The following is a 17613-nucleotide window of genomic DNA, read 5'->3' as shown; positions in this document are numbered from 1 at the left end:
AAGTCGATTTAGTCAAATGTAGATTAAACCAAATTACAAGAGCAGGCAAACGTCTGAAACACATCATGTGATATCAACAAGCTCGCATCCATCATCCAGCGGTCAAGATGAGTCAGCCAGCCACGTATATGTGGGGTGGCCATACTGTGTATACGGAATTTTTCATTAAGGCGACGACGCATTGAGAACTTACGGATAGTATAGTGGTAGTGCCTTTAGCATTGAGTCCATCTATTGCACTTTTACACATTTTATTACGGGAAATAAGAGTCTGTCATATAATAAGAGTATGATGCCTGAATAATTGAGTTCTTGAGCCACCGATTGATGCGTACAAACGATATATACAAACAAATCGGCACGAGTAGGTTTCGAAACTGGGACCTTTCAGTTCACAGGCGTCTTAACCATTACACCACCACTGTTTCCGCGTCGCACCTCATATAGTACCTACATGGAAATCAAAATACATGGTAACACTACACTTGCTCTAGATAAATGGTATTAGATTGATAAATTTAACGGGTACCCTGTATATTGGGATGTAATCGCACTCGACTTGGCGGGGGCACTACCGTGCCCCCCGATTTGCGCCCCTATTTGTTTATGTTCAACTCGTTTAAATTACATGCATTAGTAGCAATTTAGCTTTGATGTGCCGATAACATATACATTTAAAGTAAGTAGTAGTTGTATTGAAATTTGTATATGTATATTAGGACAAATCCACAGATTGAGCTAGCTCCAAAGTAAGTTCTAGACTTGTGTTATGGGATACTAACTCAACGATACTATGTTTTATAACAAATACATATATATAGATAAACATCCAAGACCTGGGCCAATCAGAAAAACATCATTTTCCATCATGACCCGACCGGGGATCGAACCCGAAACCTCTCGGTTCAGAGGCAAGCACTCTACAACTGCGCCACCGAGGTCGTTAAAATTTTTTAATTTGAATTTGTGATTACTGATGAAGATTTTTATAACATATACATATATAGATAAACATCCAAGACCCGGGCCAATCAGAAAAAGATCATTTTCCATCATGACCCGACCGGGGATCTAACCCGGGACCTCTCGGTTCAGAGGCAAACACTTTACCACTGCGCCACCGAGGTCGTCTGTCATTTAAAAGCATTGATAGTCTGTCGTTTAAAATTGTGATGTTTAATTTACTGTTGACAATACTTTTCAATTGTAATAAAGCAACATTGTGTAAATAATAGCTGCAAATACAACTTTTTTAATAACATTTCAGTGAATCTGCTAATTTACTGCTACTAAAAGACTTTTTAAGCTGAGTGCATTAATTGCATATAACTTAAAACTAAATAAGTACTACTTCTTTACAACCAAAATCTACTTTACACCCGAAAATTTACAATATCCACTATCGAGATCTAGATTATTATTATATTAATCATTATTAATTATAACTTTATATCATGTTATTTACTATACATGCGTGTCCAGCAACATTTAACACCAAAAACTATACCTGTCCTAAGATCACGCGATTATAATTAAAATGTGTCATTAATACAAAATGGTTTGACATTTTTATTTGTAAAACATATATGTTATAGACCAAGTGATTAATTGGTCGGTATCAAAAATGTCCACGGAATTATATAACGCCTGGTCTCCCCTCACGGGTCTGCTAGAAGAGATATCATTTGTAATAAGTATTTACTTCAATTCACCATTAGAAAGGTACATTATCCAAGATTGCTATAGGCTATATTTTATCTCAAAATTCCCACGGGAGCGAAGCCCCGGGCAACATCTAGTCACTGATATTTAAAAATAAACGTTTTCTTGATAATAATTCGAACTTTTTCTTATTTTCAGGTAAATATTCAAAATTCCACTCGTCCTTGGCATTCCTTGGGAATTCTGGTATCTGGCGGGCCTGAGTCCGCCTTTTCTCCGCTGCCCGGCCCAATCTGTCACTTTGATCTTAAGTACTGTGAGTAGGAGATCCGGATTGACTCTCTTCTCTCTCTCTCTCTTAATCTTATTTGGTTTCAATCGTCCATGATCTGTATAGTATTTGGTCTTTGGGAAATTCATACTGTCTTTCGTTCAACTTTGAATTAAACATGTTTATTCGGGTTTTGACGACTTCGGTGGCGCAGTGGTAAAGCTTGCCTCTGAACCGAGTGGTCCCGGGTTCGATCCCCGGTCGTGTCAAGATGGAAAATGATCTTTTTCTGATTGGCCCGGGTCTTGGATGTTTATATGTACTTATTTGTTATAAAATATAGTATCGTTGAGTTAGTATCCCGTAACGCAAGTCTCGAACTTACTTTGGGTCTAGCTCAATCTGTGCGGTTTGGCCTAATATATTTATTTTATTTATGATTTATACCGGTTCAAAGTGTGAAATATTATTAAAATTATATACGTTAAAATAGACTAATATTTCTTTTTCAATCTAATAAATAATTCCGACCAACAGAAAGTGGAACTGAGAGGTACAGTTATCTCAAATACGGTTTGGCGGCACTAGCTTATCAGAATTCATGAACAGTTGGCTCAAGGCCAGGCTGTGGGCCACCAACCTGTTACACCTGACTGACACCTGCAGTTGGCGAATATACTGAAAGTTATTGGTAAATCGGACTCTGGGCTCCGACGCTCAACATCTGAGGAAGTAGCCGAGAAAACGGGAGAGAGAGTTGTCGGTAAATATTTGTATTACCAAATCTGATATTGATATTATGAACAAAACTGAATTGCTTTTTAGTTAAGCATAAGCATTTCCGAAGAGGGTTGACCTCTTATATATATAAATATATTTTATATATATTTATCTTATAAAATCACAGCCAAATCCTCATAATTTTAAGGTTCATTTTTAGGCTTGTAAATAGTACAGTCAACAGCACATCACCCTACACAAATTCATTGCAAACTCGCCGCTATTACCGCGCTATAGAGGTTCATGCGGGGTAACTTGGTGTGCTGTTGATTGTGCGTCGAAAATATCTTAAAATTAAAAATAATGATTGCGTCAAAAAATTTGTCTGTCTAAATTTATTAACCCTTTAAAATAGGAGATAAATTAGCTTAATCTAATTTCGCAAAAGTGACCAAAGTTTACCCGAAAATTGGGGAAAAATGAGAAGTATCATTTGAAAGTGCTACAGTCGAGAGGTCAGATAAGAGGGAAGCGATCGAGCGCGCTAATGATGCTCGGGCTGTAGTGGGATCTGTTACCAAACTGTAATTATCACAATTTGTGTCTATCGTCAATTTGTTATTTAACATAATTTAGATTATTTAATTGTTCACATCCTAACGAATATTGTTTGTTTGTTACCTCTTCACGCTCTATCCACTCTTCTTGAAATTTTCTATATATATATATATATATATATATATCATCATTCATCTTGGAAAAATTACTGCTCCCGTGAGAAATCACGCAGACGAAGCCGCGGGCAAAATCTAATAATTAATAAAAATCTGTATTTAATAAATAAATAAATCAATTAAAAATTGTATCCGAAACTGAGATTCACGTCATTGAGCATCGGAGCACATGGTCCACTAAGTCTATCATCTCTAATATTCAAAAGTTTGGACAATTTTTATTGATATACATGCATATATTTTTTGACGACCTCGGTGGCGCATTGGTAAAGTTCTTGCCACTGAACCGAGAGGTCCCGGGTTCAATCCCCAGTCGGGTCATGATGGAAAATGATATTTTTCTGATTGGCCCGGGTCTTGGATGTTTATCTATATATGTATTTGTTATAAAATATAGTATCGTTGAGTTAGTATCCCATAACACAAGTCTCGAACTTACTTTGGGGCTAGCTCAATGTGTGTGATTTATCCTAATATATTTATTTATATATATAGTTTAATAGTAATCGTGGATCGGGTCGGGAGGTTCCCTCTATTGTGGTTGAGCTTCGCGATGTCACTCTGTCACAATGTCACTCACGCGTCAACTCGTGAACGGGTGCTGCCGGGGGAACTGGTCAGCTCGATCTTTTATTAAAAGTTTTTTTTTGTTTGGTTAATTATACATATATATATATAAGTATATATATATTTTCCTTTCATCAGCACTTGATCACAATCATAATATGTTTCAGTATACCTTTTGACCATGTACTTTATTATGTACTTAATGTTATATTACTGATAAAAAATTATAACAAAAAAATTATACATAAATTTATATATAAAAAATGGTAAGCCCTTCTGGCATAATAGGGACCAACACTGTTTGAATGAGTTTCTTTCGGCATTTCTTCTCAGCAGTGGTCGTTCCGAAATGCTAGTAGTTTGTAGCTTAGTATCATTTAATTTAGATTATGACGTGAAAAAGTGCCTGTGAAGGCCTAATTTCTGAATAAATGATTTGATTTTGATTTTGATTTTGATTTTGAGTATTTTTAAATAATCAATTGGATTTTTTTAAAATTCTATAAAATTGATTTCAGTTCTTAATTAATTACAATTTCTTATGTTTTTGATGTTATGGTGGCGCAGTGGTAAAGTGTTGGCCTCTGAACAGAGAGGTCCCGGGTTCGATCTCCGGTCTGGTCATGATGGAAAATGTTTTTTTTTCTGATTGGTCCTGATCTTGGATGTTTATCTATTGTATATGCTAAAAATATAGTACCGTTGAGTTAGTATCCCATAACACAAGTCTCGAAATTACTGTGGGGCTAGCTCAATCTGTGTGATTCGTCCTAATATATTTTTTATTATTTATTTTTTGTTTTCAAGCAGAAATTTACATTTGAATATGAATTATTCTATATTTACTCATTTATAAACATAACTTATATAGTGTAAATATAAACCATGTATTTTTATTTTTATATATATACACATACAGATTAACAGACATAATATCCAAAACACCTGTATGCTATACTGTATATATGTATACACAAGGACAAGACAATAATCCTTTACTATATGCTAGTATTGTCTTGTCCTTGTGTAGATTGCAGAGCGTCGACAAATACGCAAAATCATTATAATTACATAATATAAAACAAAGTCGCTTCCTGCTGTCTATCTGTCCCTAATGTATCTTTAAAACTACGCAGCTGATTTTGATACGGGTTTTTTTAAAATCAAGGTTGATTTTTGCACCATTGAAACTAAAACTAAATTCTACATATATAGAACTTGTACCTCCCAATTTTCTGAATAGATATATGTATATCTACCAGAAAATCGTATGAATATTATCACTCGCTCTCTGACCTTTCATACAGAGGTCAGTATATCTTTCCCTCTCTCCCCTCCGGAAATTGAAAAGGATGTGCATAATTTATTTGGGGTATGATCAGCATTGGTCGCCAGGTTGGGTCGTTAGCGTGCGCATGTGTGCGTATTAAGTAGTAATTTGATCATATTATGAATATTATAGAACTAGACTAAATGATATAAAACTACCTATTTGCCCACGGCCTTGTCCGCTTTAAATGCCCTCGGGAACAGTTTTTTATCGTATTAGATAGTTGAAATAGCGCATTTAAAATACACACTGCGCCATCTAGTGTTTTTATTGCAAAGTTTATTTTTTAGCGCCACCTATGATATAATACAGGTTTTTCGCCAATCGTTCGTGTTGGACCAGTGGTTAGGACGCTCGTCTATGATCACACTTTGCCGAATCCAACTCGTACCATATGAGTTTATATGGATAAATCTGACTCGTGTAGGTATAATAAAATTACTATTTCATATTATACTATTCCATAGACCACCACTTGCTTCCGGTGAAGGAAAACATCGTGAAGAACATGCACACTGGTAGAAGTTTACTAGTGTTTTTTTTCGTGAGTTGTCCCAATAATTCTTCATATGCAGATAAATTACTAAGGTATAGGCTACATAGATTTCGAAAGATTTCGCTCGAAACATCTCTCAAACTAACATTTTATATGTTTATATTATGTTTTTGCCTATGTCTATGTACCGACCTACCGTTATGCATACAATCCATTACATTGATCCAGCAGTTGACGTCAGTATTCGTCAAAGTTAGCCTTGGGAAATTAAATATAGCCTTATCAAACGGACGAGATTGCTTATAATTCCGTAGTCATAATAAAGGAGAATTTTTCCGAATTCTAATTTTAAGGATTTATTCACAAGAAATCTGAAATCCTCGTCAATCCCTAACGAGTCTTGATGAAATTGAATCTATTTATTAAGACCAAATTGATTAACGCGTCATTCGTTTTAAATTTTATCAATATTCCGGGCATTGTTTGGCATTTTGACATGCTGGGTCTTGCTGGATGAATGTAAACCGCGGCACGGCACGGGCACGGGTAGACGGTCTTGTCAGGCGTGCGTACCCGCGCCTGCGGCCGCCGCGCGCGTCGCAGCCGCCGCGGACAGCTGCCGCGGTTGCGACGCGACCCCCTCTCACCCGTGCCGTGCTTGCAGGATGCATGCGGTGGGCCTCCACTCCGCGCTCGCCATCCGCCGTGAGCGCAAGCGCCGCGCCGAACAGCAGCGCGCCAAAGAGCGACGCTACTCCCTCCAGTCTTCTGAATCCGGAGTCACTTCCCCACACTGCTCCACTGGCAGCTTGGAACGACGTCGCTTCAAGAAAACAAGAACTTCCGACAATGAAGTCGTCTCCTCCGTTGGCATGCTCCATCTCGGAGTCGTGTTCCTCGTTCTGGGGCTATTCCTCATCGCGTCCGGCTGGCTGCCCGATGACGTCACATCTTGGAGCAGTATCGGGTCAGTCAGCTGGTTCAATGAATTAGTCTGCTCTGGACTTTTTGCGCTGGCGATTGGCATTTTCTTAATAATCCTCCACAAGTACTTAACGAAAAGCGAAGAGGACGCCTTGGAGGATTACGTCCAAAGACAACTGACGAGGTCTCGATCTGGTCATAGATTAGAGAGGGATGCTGAAACCGGTGGAATGCATACGAAGAACGCTAGACGGGCAAAAGCGGCCGAGGTATTGCCGGAAACGATTACTGAGACGTATAGAGAGCCATCTCCAGAACGAGCTCATGGGTTTGTTAATGCTCTGGCTATGAATGGGGAGACGCTGAGAGATTCACCGCTAGAGCAGATAGTTGAGGAAGAAATATCAGTAACGTCGGAGAATGATAGGCGACTAGGGAGGTTCAACAAGGATACGTATTCCACGCCTTCTGTTGCTCCCAGTTTGAGTCCGGGTTCACCTTCGGACACGAGGGAGTTGCTCTCCGATGGACGGTACATGATCATGTCTCGGATGTGAACAGTGAATCCACAATTTATTCTTTAAATCGAAATTCTTTAATAAAAAACTTATAAAAGTGCTAATTACTTTGGTGATATTGCTACAAATTCCATAATTTAGTGTATGAATTGCTGTAATCTTGAAATACGGAGTGAATTGCCGAGTCGAGTTACTTTGTGGGCCAAACGGCACGGAGGATTAACTGAACTGAAGCGAACTCCTATTGTTCTTTAGAATAACTGACAGCTGCAAGTTTAAAGCCTTCAAGCGTGTCGTTTCTATGTTCTGCCACTTTGTTATCTATTAGAGCAGGCTTCGGAGCTATGGCGGCTCTGTCAATGTAATTATTTCGTCAAATGCTTCTGTATCTTATGTTTTAACCGATGGACCAACTCTTTGGTAGATTTTAGCGGTAAGTTCTGCCCCATTTATAATTATAACCTTAGCACTATTTATTAATTCCTCATTTAGTTTATTGGTTGCAGTTATAAGTGGGGTATCGTTGCGAATATTTAATTAATTACAAATCGTCATTCCGTATGTATTGGCTTGAGACTGATTGTTATATACTGTTCTTATATCTGTACATTTTTATATGATATTAATATTTATTTGTCCTTTACTTGTATTGTGATTCGTTTATTGTAATTTTGTTTGTTCATGTTTTCTAGAAAGATTTTAGATCAGAAATTTGATGGATTTATTTTTCAAAAAAAAAATTGTTGAACTGTGCCAAAATATAAATGGCAATAACATTTTACTTCTAAACATTATTATATGATGAGAACAATTCTATTTGCATCTCACTTTTTACTTAAAAATAGATAGTTTCACATTTTTGAACCATTTCTACTAAACTTATCAGATAAACTAATTGAATATGATTAATCAATCACATTTATCGATTTTGAGGGTAAATAATGTTTGAAATTATTATTTATTACATAATTATTATGTAACTATTTAAGTAAAGGTTGTAATATTGTAATTTTTATTTTTAGATCATTTAGTAATATATATTATAATCAATTATTTTCTTTGCGGCTGTGATCAATTTCTGTGACTTACAGTCGGACAGGTAGACAAATTATATATATGATATTATTGTAAGCTTACGAGTACACAACACGAGCTTAGCTTATAATGCTCAAATTTGTCATGATTTCACCCCTTAACTTTCTCCTTAGTGATTTTGAATTAATTAATCTTTTTAACATTGCATAATTGGAAAACGTCCCATAAATCATAGCACGCATATAGAGTGTTTTTCAACCAATTGCAACCGTCCGATATGGTCGACTGCAGAAAAATTGTAGTTTAACTAAATTCTCTACTCTTTTAAAGAAAAAAATATGTGAATCTGTAACATTTATTTTTTGTTGTTCTATTACATTTCATAACGTAAAGCCGAAAGCCACAGTTTTGTAGGTAAGCAAAGGTTAAGATACTGAACAAAAACGCACATAAATATGAAAAGGGTCGTACACGTCAAGAGCGGAAAGTAATATTTATGCGAATAATTTCATAAATTTAATGTACTTCGACTGTAAATATCAATATAAGAAATATTTTATGGGAGTTTTCCATTTGTGCAGTACTTTCTATCTTCCGTCTAGGTTAGGATAAGTGCTGTTTATAAACATTGCCTTATTAAACTATTTCACGACTTGTATTATATTAAGAGCACAATTTTATCGATAATTATATACATATGTTAGGAAAATATGATTTTTTTCCATTACGATAACAGCGTACATTCAATTTTTGAATGAAAATTTCTCAAATTTCACATGTCTCTTTATAAATAAATAAATAAATATATTAGGACAAATCACACAGATTGAGCTAGCCCCAAAGTAAGTTCGAGACTTGTATTATGGGATACTAACTCAACGATACTATATTTTATAACATATACATATATAGATAAACATCCAAGACCCGGGCCAATCAGAAAAAGATCATTTTCCATCATGACCCGACCGGGGATCGAACCCGGGACCTCTCGGTCCAGTGGCAAGAACTTTACCACAGCGCCACCGAGGTCGTCAAATAATATTAATTTATAATATTACCTTTATAATATTAATATAAAAAATGAGTTTCTAGAATTGTTATTTCATTAATGTAATATATGACATATATAAATGCACATTACTATGCTTACTACTAACAGTTGACCGCGGCTCTGCCCGCAGTAAGTACCTAGCTATGTCGTTCTCCATCTCTCTTCACACGGGTACATACATATTACTAACATTAATATGAATAATTCACACACATTAATAATATTAATATGGAATCGTTTCCGAGTTCCGTCGTCCGAACTTTTAATAAAAAATTTTTTATAGGTACATACAAAAACGTACATGCACAGAACTTTAATAGTTCACAAAGATTATAAGAAAGAAGAAGAAGATAGAGAAAGAATTTGAGAAATATTCAAGCAAGGATATAACAACTTTCTATCTGATAGTTTCGACGATATTTTCCTAACATACAGACTGCACGTGCGGTCCCTTGGTGTCTAGTACTTGCTAGCTGTGGGGTATAGGGTAAGGGAGCCTAAAATCATTGTGTTGGCCTCAACACATGTATATATTTAAAAAGGTTATTTTCTACTCGATAATGTATTGCTATAATTATATATTTTACATTTGGTAAACCAAAGATATATATTATATGCAAGATATTATGTTAAATATTGATTTTGCGCGAAGTATGCTTATGTGCCGTAACCTGGTGTGACAATGTATATCTATGTTGGTTGGTTAATCATAGGTTTATTGAAATAATGGGAATTTGAAGAAAATCTTGGGAATTTTCATTAAAAAAAAAACGAAATAAATTATCTCGTTATTTTTTAGATTTTTAGAAAAAAACGGGATAATTTATTCCGTTTCCGTTAAAGACAAATCGAAGTTAATCCCTCCCAAAGTTTTTCGCAAAATACCTGGTAAATATATCTATGGTTATTGTATATATTATATACTAAAGGTAATCAAAAAATGACAAGAATCATAGTGGGTATCGTGGCCAGTGGAAATACCTCGTCTGCCTACCGCCATGGGAAACAGACGGGATAATATGTATGTATTACAAGAAAACATTCTACCTCAATAGCTTCCGCGTAGACATGAGTCTGGCAATAATTAAGCTCTTTATTATCGAGTGGGAGACGAATGTAAACATCATTGTAATTCATTGTACCTAGAATATATGTCAATAATAATGATATTGAGGCGTGCGGACTTTACGAAGACACAGTTTCCAGAGTTTTCAAGGATTGCTAAAGCAACATATATTCCGCATTAGACTTGGGTATATTACATAAACACAGAATATTTTAAACTAAAATCAATGTATGCTAAAACTGCTAGAAATGTTTTTTAGAACACTCATAAAATAAATAAATTGCCTTGTCGAGATTCTGTAAAATTCGATCATACTTACTTCGATTGAATCTTCATCTGAGTATTTTCCTATTAGCGTCTGAGCTCAGGGCCGCTTTACTACTTTTTCGTCTTCACATCGCACGGACTTCTAGCCAGCAAGCACTTCTACAGTTTGCCTATTCTGCCAAGGCAGCAGAGGCAAACTGTAGAGTGCTTGCAGGAGCAGCATGGCCAGACATTTTTTCCCCTACGTAATGCGGTCTACGCAAGACGTGCCCCGTACCAGCGGACGCGGCACAAAACATAGGTATAAAATATAGTATGAATTGCATGTTTTTAGTTTGATATATTCCGTGTTTTTGTAATATCCCTAGAATTTTAGCAAAATACTTATTATTATAATGTAATTAAATTTCTTAATTTTACTCGAATTCTATGAACCGTCAATATAATAAAAATTATTTCATTAATATACAATTTATTATTAAATATTTCAGATTTATTAAGGGAATTGCATTTGTTGTACATTGAATAATTATAAAATGAGGTACTTTATATACACACATCAAGGTAACAGGTTTAAAAATAATAAAATTCGTTTTTAAAAATTCCTTTAGTAAGGTCAACAAGGGTACTTACTTGGTAAATATATTTGTTTGAAAACAATTTTACAGCTTATCAACATAATTTGATATTAGATAATTGTGTTCTAACTACGGAATATATATAAAGTATCTCACTGATTTATTTGCACCCGACATAGCGCAAATCATAGATGTATGCACACTTTAATTATGAAATGTCTTGTGCCTATACTACTTTTATACATATGTGTAGTGTTAGTATTGATACTATCGCTGTAAGTGACATCTGTATATAAATCATTGATTTTATTTTATAATAAACATGGTGCCCGCCCTATACTAAATAAAACTGAATGTTACGTTACAAAAACAATTTTATATTATGAATAATCAATTTATTTCAAATTTACCTGATATTCAGTAAGAAAATGCGTTACCGTACGTTTTTCAATTTAACAGAATCTTTAAACTATTTATTTTAATCACTTGGGCGTGGCACGATTTACTATTGTGCTGATATTTTTCATAAATATAAGATCATTTATCGGGAATAAAATAAATTTGATTTCAAATCTATTTATAGGTATAATGTCGAAACTGTCAAACTTGCGATCCTCAAAAACTATACAAGGTCGTGAATTTTTGTAATAAATTGTGATTGAAGAGGTAAATGGCAATTTATAACATAATATTTGAAGGTAATAGGATTTTCCACTACCTATGTTATAATATTTGATGTTAATTAATAATTAATCAGTCGAAGCACATGATAAAATGTATAATAGGCTAAAATGTGGTAACAATACATTAATATTTAATTGCGCAAATTATTTACATAAAAAACATGATTAATTATGTGAAATTCGGTCATACGGCTGTAATAAATTCTTCCTTTTAAAACATACCACTTCAGTCATAATTTATTTGGGAGTAATGTGACAATTAAATCAATGTTGCCAACGTAATAGTCGAAGAATCGCCAGCGCAAAGCCAAAGCTTCAGACTCAAATTCCTGTGATTATAAAAATCCTTTGGTATATTTATTTTGTCTGTAGAATGTTTAATTAAGGTTTTGGTGTTGTGAGCTCAAGTTGTTAGCCCCCGCACATTGTAAGACAATTTCTATATAGGTGGTATTAAAGCATAACCTAAAAGTAGTAAGTAACTACTAATATTTATTGTATCATGTCACAACTGAATGAAAATTACGTGGAAGAAATATTTTGCAGGCTGTTACAAAATACACACCTATTCCGGAGTGGTAAACGTTACCTCGGATATATTCTATAAGCGAACTCTTTTGTGATTGTAACTTCGTTTGTATAAAATACTAGCTTTTGCCCGCGGCTTCGCCCGCGTGAATTTCTCTGCGAGAGAGAGAAATAGTTATGATTTTCATTCAAAGTTTCACCCCCATGATAGTCGCTTGGAAGTCGATTTTTAGAACAAAAGTAGCCCATGTTTGAACGGGGGTCTTTGACTATCACACACACACCAAATTTCATCAAAATCGGTTGAGCGGTTTAGTCTTGAATACGTGACAGACAAAAAGACTTTCGTATTTATAATACAATTATGAATGGATATGTATTTCATTTCAACCTGGACAGATGATTTTTATTGATAAAATTTAATTTTGAAAATCAAATGAGAACGAATTTAACTTTTAATAGAGAAGTTAAGCATATTTCAATTCTTCTCCACTAAAAGTTAAACTATTATATGTATACTATATTAAATAAATATATAAGTATTGTAACATTTCTGGATTTTGTCATACAAAGAGCGGGTGCTTTAGTGTCATTTTTATGGAGTTTTGGTGTCGTGAAAACATTTTTTTGAACGCTTTTGCGCATTTTAATAATATTCACTCTATCGCAATGCACATTAATGTAAACGTGCTATAATTTTAAGTGTAATTTTATGTAATCGTGTTGTTTTATTTAAAAAAGGCGCAATTGTACACTCTCGAGAGGCAATATTGGGTAAAACTATTGTGAAACGGGCTTTATATTAATTTTCAAGCACGTTCCCCTTGCCATGTCTAAATTTACTTGAATTACTTTTTATTATCTCTGATCATCTCTATCGTAACAAAGAAAAAAATTTGTGATTTGTGCTGTGAATCGTTTCACAGCACAACAAACAAAGTTTTGTCTTGCAAAATGTTTTTGTTATGTGAATTTGTACATGTCTTTTATCTTTTTCTTTTACTATTTACTTTGTAGGAATATTTGTAAGGTTGATAATCAATAATGTCTCGACGAGAGTGTACGAGAGGCTTCACACGTACTGCCATCAGAGACGTTATACTTAAATTTAATTGAAGAAAAATAAAACTAATTCTCAAAAACTAAATATTGTGATATAATTTATTAAATTTTGGTCTAATTTTAAATGCGTATTTAAGTATAACTTCTCTGAAAGCAAATCTTTTTTTTAAATATATTTTAGAATATGTAAATTGGGTAAAATCGTGCAGAAAATTAATTATTTGGAACAATTTGTACAAATTCATATTCGCGATTTCATAAGTACAAATATTATTTATTTCAATATTGATTCATCAAAGTAAAAATGTACTACTTCTGAAAAAATCTCATTTTTTGCAAAAGATATTTAGATCACTTGTGCTCAAGTACAAGATTTTATGGTAAATTATTTGGTACTGTAATTAATAATCGAAATTTCAACATCTCAATTAATAAATTACAGAAAATTGCAAATTAATCTTGTTTATAATAATTTTAGCACATTATCAGGTTATTATAATTAATAATATATTAAAAAGTTTTGTAATTTTTAGGGACAAACAGACGTTATTCGTGGGATGATATGGTCATGTCATTTATGCATTGGGATACGAACAGCGTACAAAACAAGTGATGTAATTTTTCATTAACTTTGTATACATTTTTTAAAAGTTAGTGATTTTTTTTTTATATGGAACAGGGATATAGAGATTACTTAATTTATTCATTTAATATGAGACGATTTTTAACCCCCGTCGACAGGAAGCGGGGTGGGTAGTTGTCTGTGTATCTGTGGCTGATTTTAATCTAGCTTTTTTCATTTGAAAAATAATCGAGTGTTCTTAACTATGTTTGGAAAATGTGTGTTCATCCGTTTGGAAACCGTCAGCTCCTTTTCAGAAATAAGAATTCCGGAAACAAATTCCGGTTTAATACATTTTTAATTTCGTTTTTATTATTTAAATCTCTATCAATCGTAAAAGAAAAACCCTAATTCCTGAAGCCGTTTACAAAAATCTTTTGTCTCAATTGTTCATCTATCTCTTCAGTTCTAATAATGTCAAAAGGACGTGATAATATTATCTCACGAGTCACGTCATTTTTTATATCGCATCACGTCATCTCACATTTGGCATACCTACATTCTATTGTTTCACTCGATTTATTACACTTTATTAATTAATTAAATAATAACAATCGATTTGTGTTTTATTTCAGTAGCCAGTAGTTTGTAGCTTGTGAGAAATAACTATAAATATAAAGATTGACGAGAAAAAGTGCCTGTGAAGGTCTAATTTCTGAATAAATGATTTGTATTTGAATTTTGAATTTTGAATTTTGAATTTGAAAGTCTATCTCTCATGATCTTCCCGGTACTTTCTTAGCCGTAAAGCGTCGGAGCCCAGGGCCCGCTATTTCTCTTCTTTGCTTCGTACGGAAAAGTACATGACAACAGATGTACATATAATAAGGTAGGTCTACTTTGGATTGCATGTCTTTGGCAACGTAGATCGTGCTAAGATGGGTCGGGTCGCTTGTTTTTACATAAATGGTAGTTATTTCTATAGAATATTCCAATAGATCGAAGGCCACTTCAGCTGATAGGTGAAACATATATTCCTATAGTTCTGGTTGTTACGTCATTTCCTAAAGAACAGAAATCTCTAGTTTAATGGTCTGCGCGGGGCATAAAGATAAAGTCATATATTTATTTATTTATTTAATATAACCTTACAGTATTTATCTATACTATTATTATAAAGAGGTAAGCGTTTGTGAGTTTGTGAGTATTTATTTTGTATGTTTAAAGCGGGTAATTTCTTAAACTACCGAACCGATTTCAAAAATTCTTTCACCATTGGAAAGGTATATTATCCAAGATTGCTATAGGCTATATATTATCTATAGCGAGCACAACATTTGCCAGCAATATGACCCGCTGCCGTAGATAAACGTAGAAGATACAACAGATAAAGATATGCTTGATCACAAAATATGTACACGAGAAATTATACAAAATGAAAAGTTGTGAATTAGAATAATGAATTTAAAGGAACATTTGAAAAAAATGTTTTCCAAATTTATTCAAAAGCAGTGTTGCTCTCACCATACATATATTTTGTCCTCAAGATATCTCTCACGCATACGAACGAAACTACAATTCATACCTGTATAGTTATACCGTAGTTATCCACTTATTTTAAAGCTTCAGTTTGGGAATCTTCTATTTCGACCTCCATAACTTTGATTAGCTCGCGGTAAAACGAAAAAGGTTTATTAATAGGGCAGAGACCCTTAGAATTAAAGGGATTGGTAGGATTGGCACTGGATCTTTGGGTTTACTTCGCGGTTTTGTCTTTGGCTGGAGATGATTGATTAAAGTTTTAAATATTAATAATTAAGTTATCGTTCTCATATACAAATACAGTATCACGTCTTTATGTCGTATGCTACGGGGTAGACAGAGCCACGAGTTACAAAACTTGAAGGCGCACAACACACGTAGCTGTATAGTAGAATTGAAATTAAATATTTTACAGCCCTTTCGCTTGATTAACTTTTACTGCACTTAAGGAAAAGCAGCTAGCTGGATTATTTTATGTTTATGTCATTCATCGTTATCTGAAGACCTACCACGAAACATACACGTGTCTATATCGAGTACGAATCGTGTAAAAATAAGTGACATCGTGTGGATGCAATGACGTACTACGTGTTTTATGATACATTGGTAGCCCCCCCCAGGTCTCACAAAATCTCCCTGTAATCAAATATTCAAATGTCTATGTTCTTATTTCCGATAAAAACAACCTAAAAACAAGGTCACGAGACTTCTAGTGATTGCGGACAGATGTCTGGCGTCGCCGTACTTAGTAATTCTATACGTAAAAGTAGATAAAAGGACAATTCGGCGGAATTACGGTTGAAGGACGACTGTAAAAGTAGGCTAGTATTTTGTGGCATTTGTTTAAGTGTGATAGCAGGGGCCGACCAACTTTTGTTTATTTATAAAAAGTCTAATTAATAGACAGCTTTGTTCCACATTTGAACTCCGGGTTTCTGGAAAGACTTTCTCGTGTGAATGTGAATCTCTCTCTCGGTTTGTTGTTTTTAATCCCCGACGACACTCCTGTCATCGGTTAAAAACGGCGTTAATAAGTTTAATGTGTATGTGTATCTGTATGTCAGATACACAGACAGACACGTTAAACTTATAACACCCCTCTTTTTGCGTCGGGGTTTAAAAACATTGTCCTCTTTGATACCAACATGTGGAATTGAGGTCGACATTGCGACTACTCGAAAAAATAAAACAGAAATACAACGTGGACGCAAGGCGACGAAGTGTGACCCATTTTGAGGGCATTTTGGTACAGATGGTCCTGCAGTGGTTGCCAACATATATATAATGCACGGGAGAAAATGTGTTAAGATCAAAGAACTGTTACTGCATGGGTTACTGTTCGCTATAACGTCGAAGTTTCGGAGTTTCTCAATTACCTTTTTTTGGGTCACACTATCACATCAAAACCGGGCTAGGTATTGCAAGGCCTTTCGGTTTTTAGGTGACTGAATATTTTTCTAATGATTTTTTAAAATCCGCAAATCAAACTAAAAAAAAAAAGTGCCTGTGAAGGTCTAATTTCTGAATAAATGATTCAGAAATTAAACCTTCACAGGCACTTTTTCACGTCAATTTTAATCGCGGCCGTATTGTTATAAAAAAAACTTGTGGTGACCGAGGCCCTTTGCACTGCAATGTCGGGAGCGAGGGACTTGCCTTGTATGTATTCAAAAAAATATATCTAATTATAATTAATTGTATTTCTAACCATTTCCTATATTTGCTTCCAAAATCAAGACAGAGTTCGTTCGTTCAAATGAGTTGTTCCAAATATAATTGCAATTAAAATCCGCAAATATGTTCGAAACCCTAAAAAGGCAAACTTTTGCTAATGCTAGTTAATTTTAATTCGGTCACATGTCGCTGAACATATTTTTTCTATATTTGAAAGCTAAAATCAACCAAGTAAATACAGCGCTGTTACACTTTCAATTCAACTTCGCTAACAAGTTTGAGCAACACTGGCGCGGAGCGGGATGCTCGCGAACTTCACTCATTGTCAGTAAATTCTGTT

At 34.5% G+C, this 17613-nt stretch overlaps 2 protein-coding genes across 4 annotated transcripts in view; both read left to right on the top strand.

Annotated features, from left to right (window-relative positions):
- LOC128673480 (uncharacterized protein) overlaps positions 1-14673 on the top strand; it is a 44966-nt gene extending 30293 nt beyond the window's left edge. Inside the window, exon 2 of the mRNA XM_053751345.1 lies at positions 6445-14673. Within this exon, the coding sequence (XP_053607320.1) occupies positions 6446-7261 (816 nt within the window). The 5' untranslated portion in view covers position 6445 and the 3' untranslated portion in view covers positions 7262-14673. The remainder of the gene's footprint in view (positions 1-6444) is intronic.
- The window catches only part of LOC128673481 (uncharacterized), a 65254-nt gene that overhangs the window by 30421 nt on the left and 17220 nt on the right, over positions 1-17613 (top strand). The gene's annotated exons all lie outside the window — the stretch shown is intronic.

The sequence above is a fragment of the Plodia interpunctella genome, chromosome 11 (assembly GCF_027563975.2).
Source record: "Plodia interpunctella isolate USDA-ARS_2022_Savannah chromosome 11, ilPloInte3.2, whole genome shotgun sequence".
Taxonomy (NCBI): domain Eukaryota; kingdom Metazoa; phylum Arthropoda; class Insecta; order Lepidoptera; family Pyralidae; genus Plodia; species Plodia interpunctella.
Note: the sequence above shows the minus strand (reverse complement) of the source record. Positions and strands in the feature narration are given on the sequence as shown.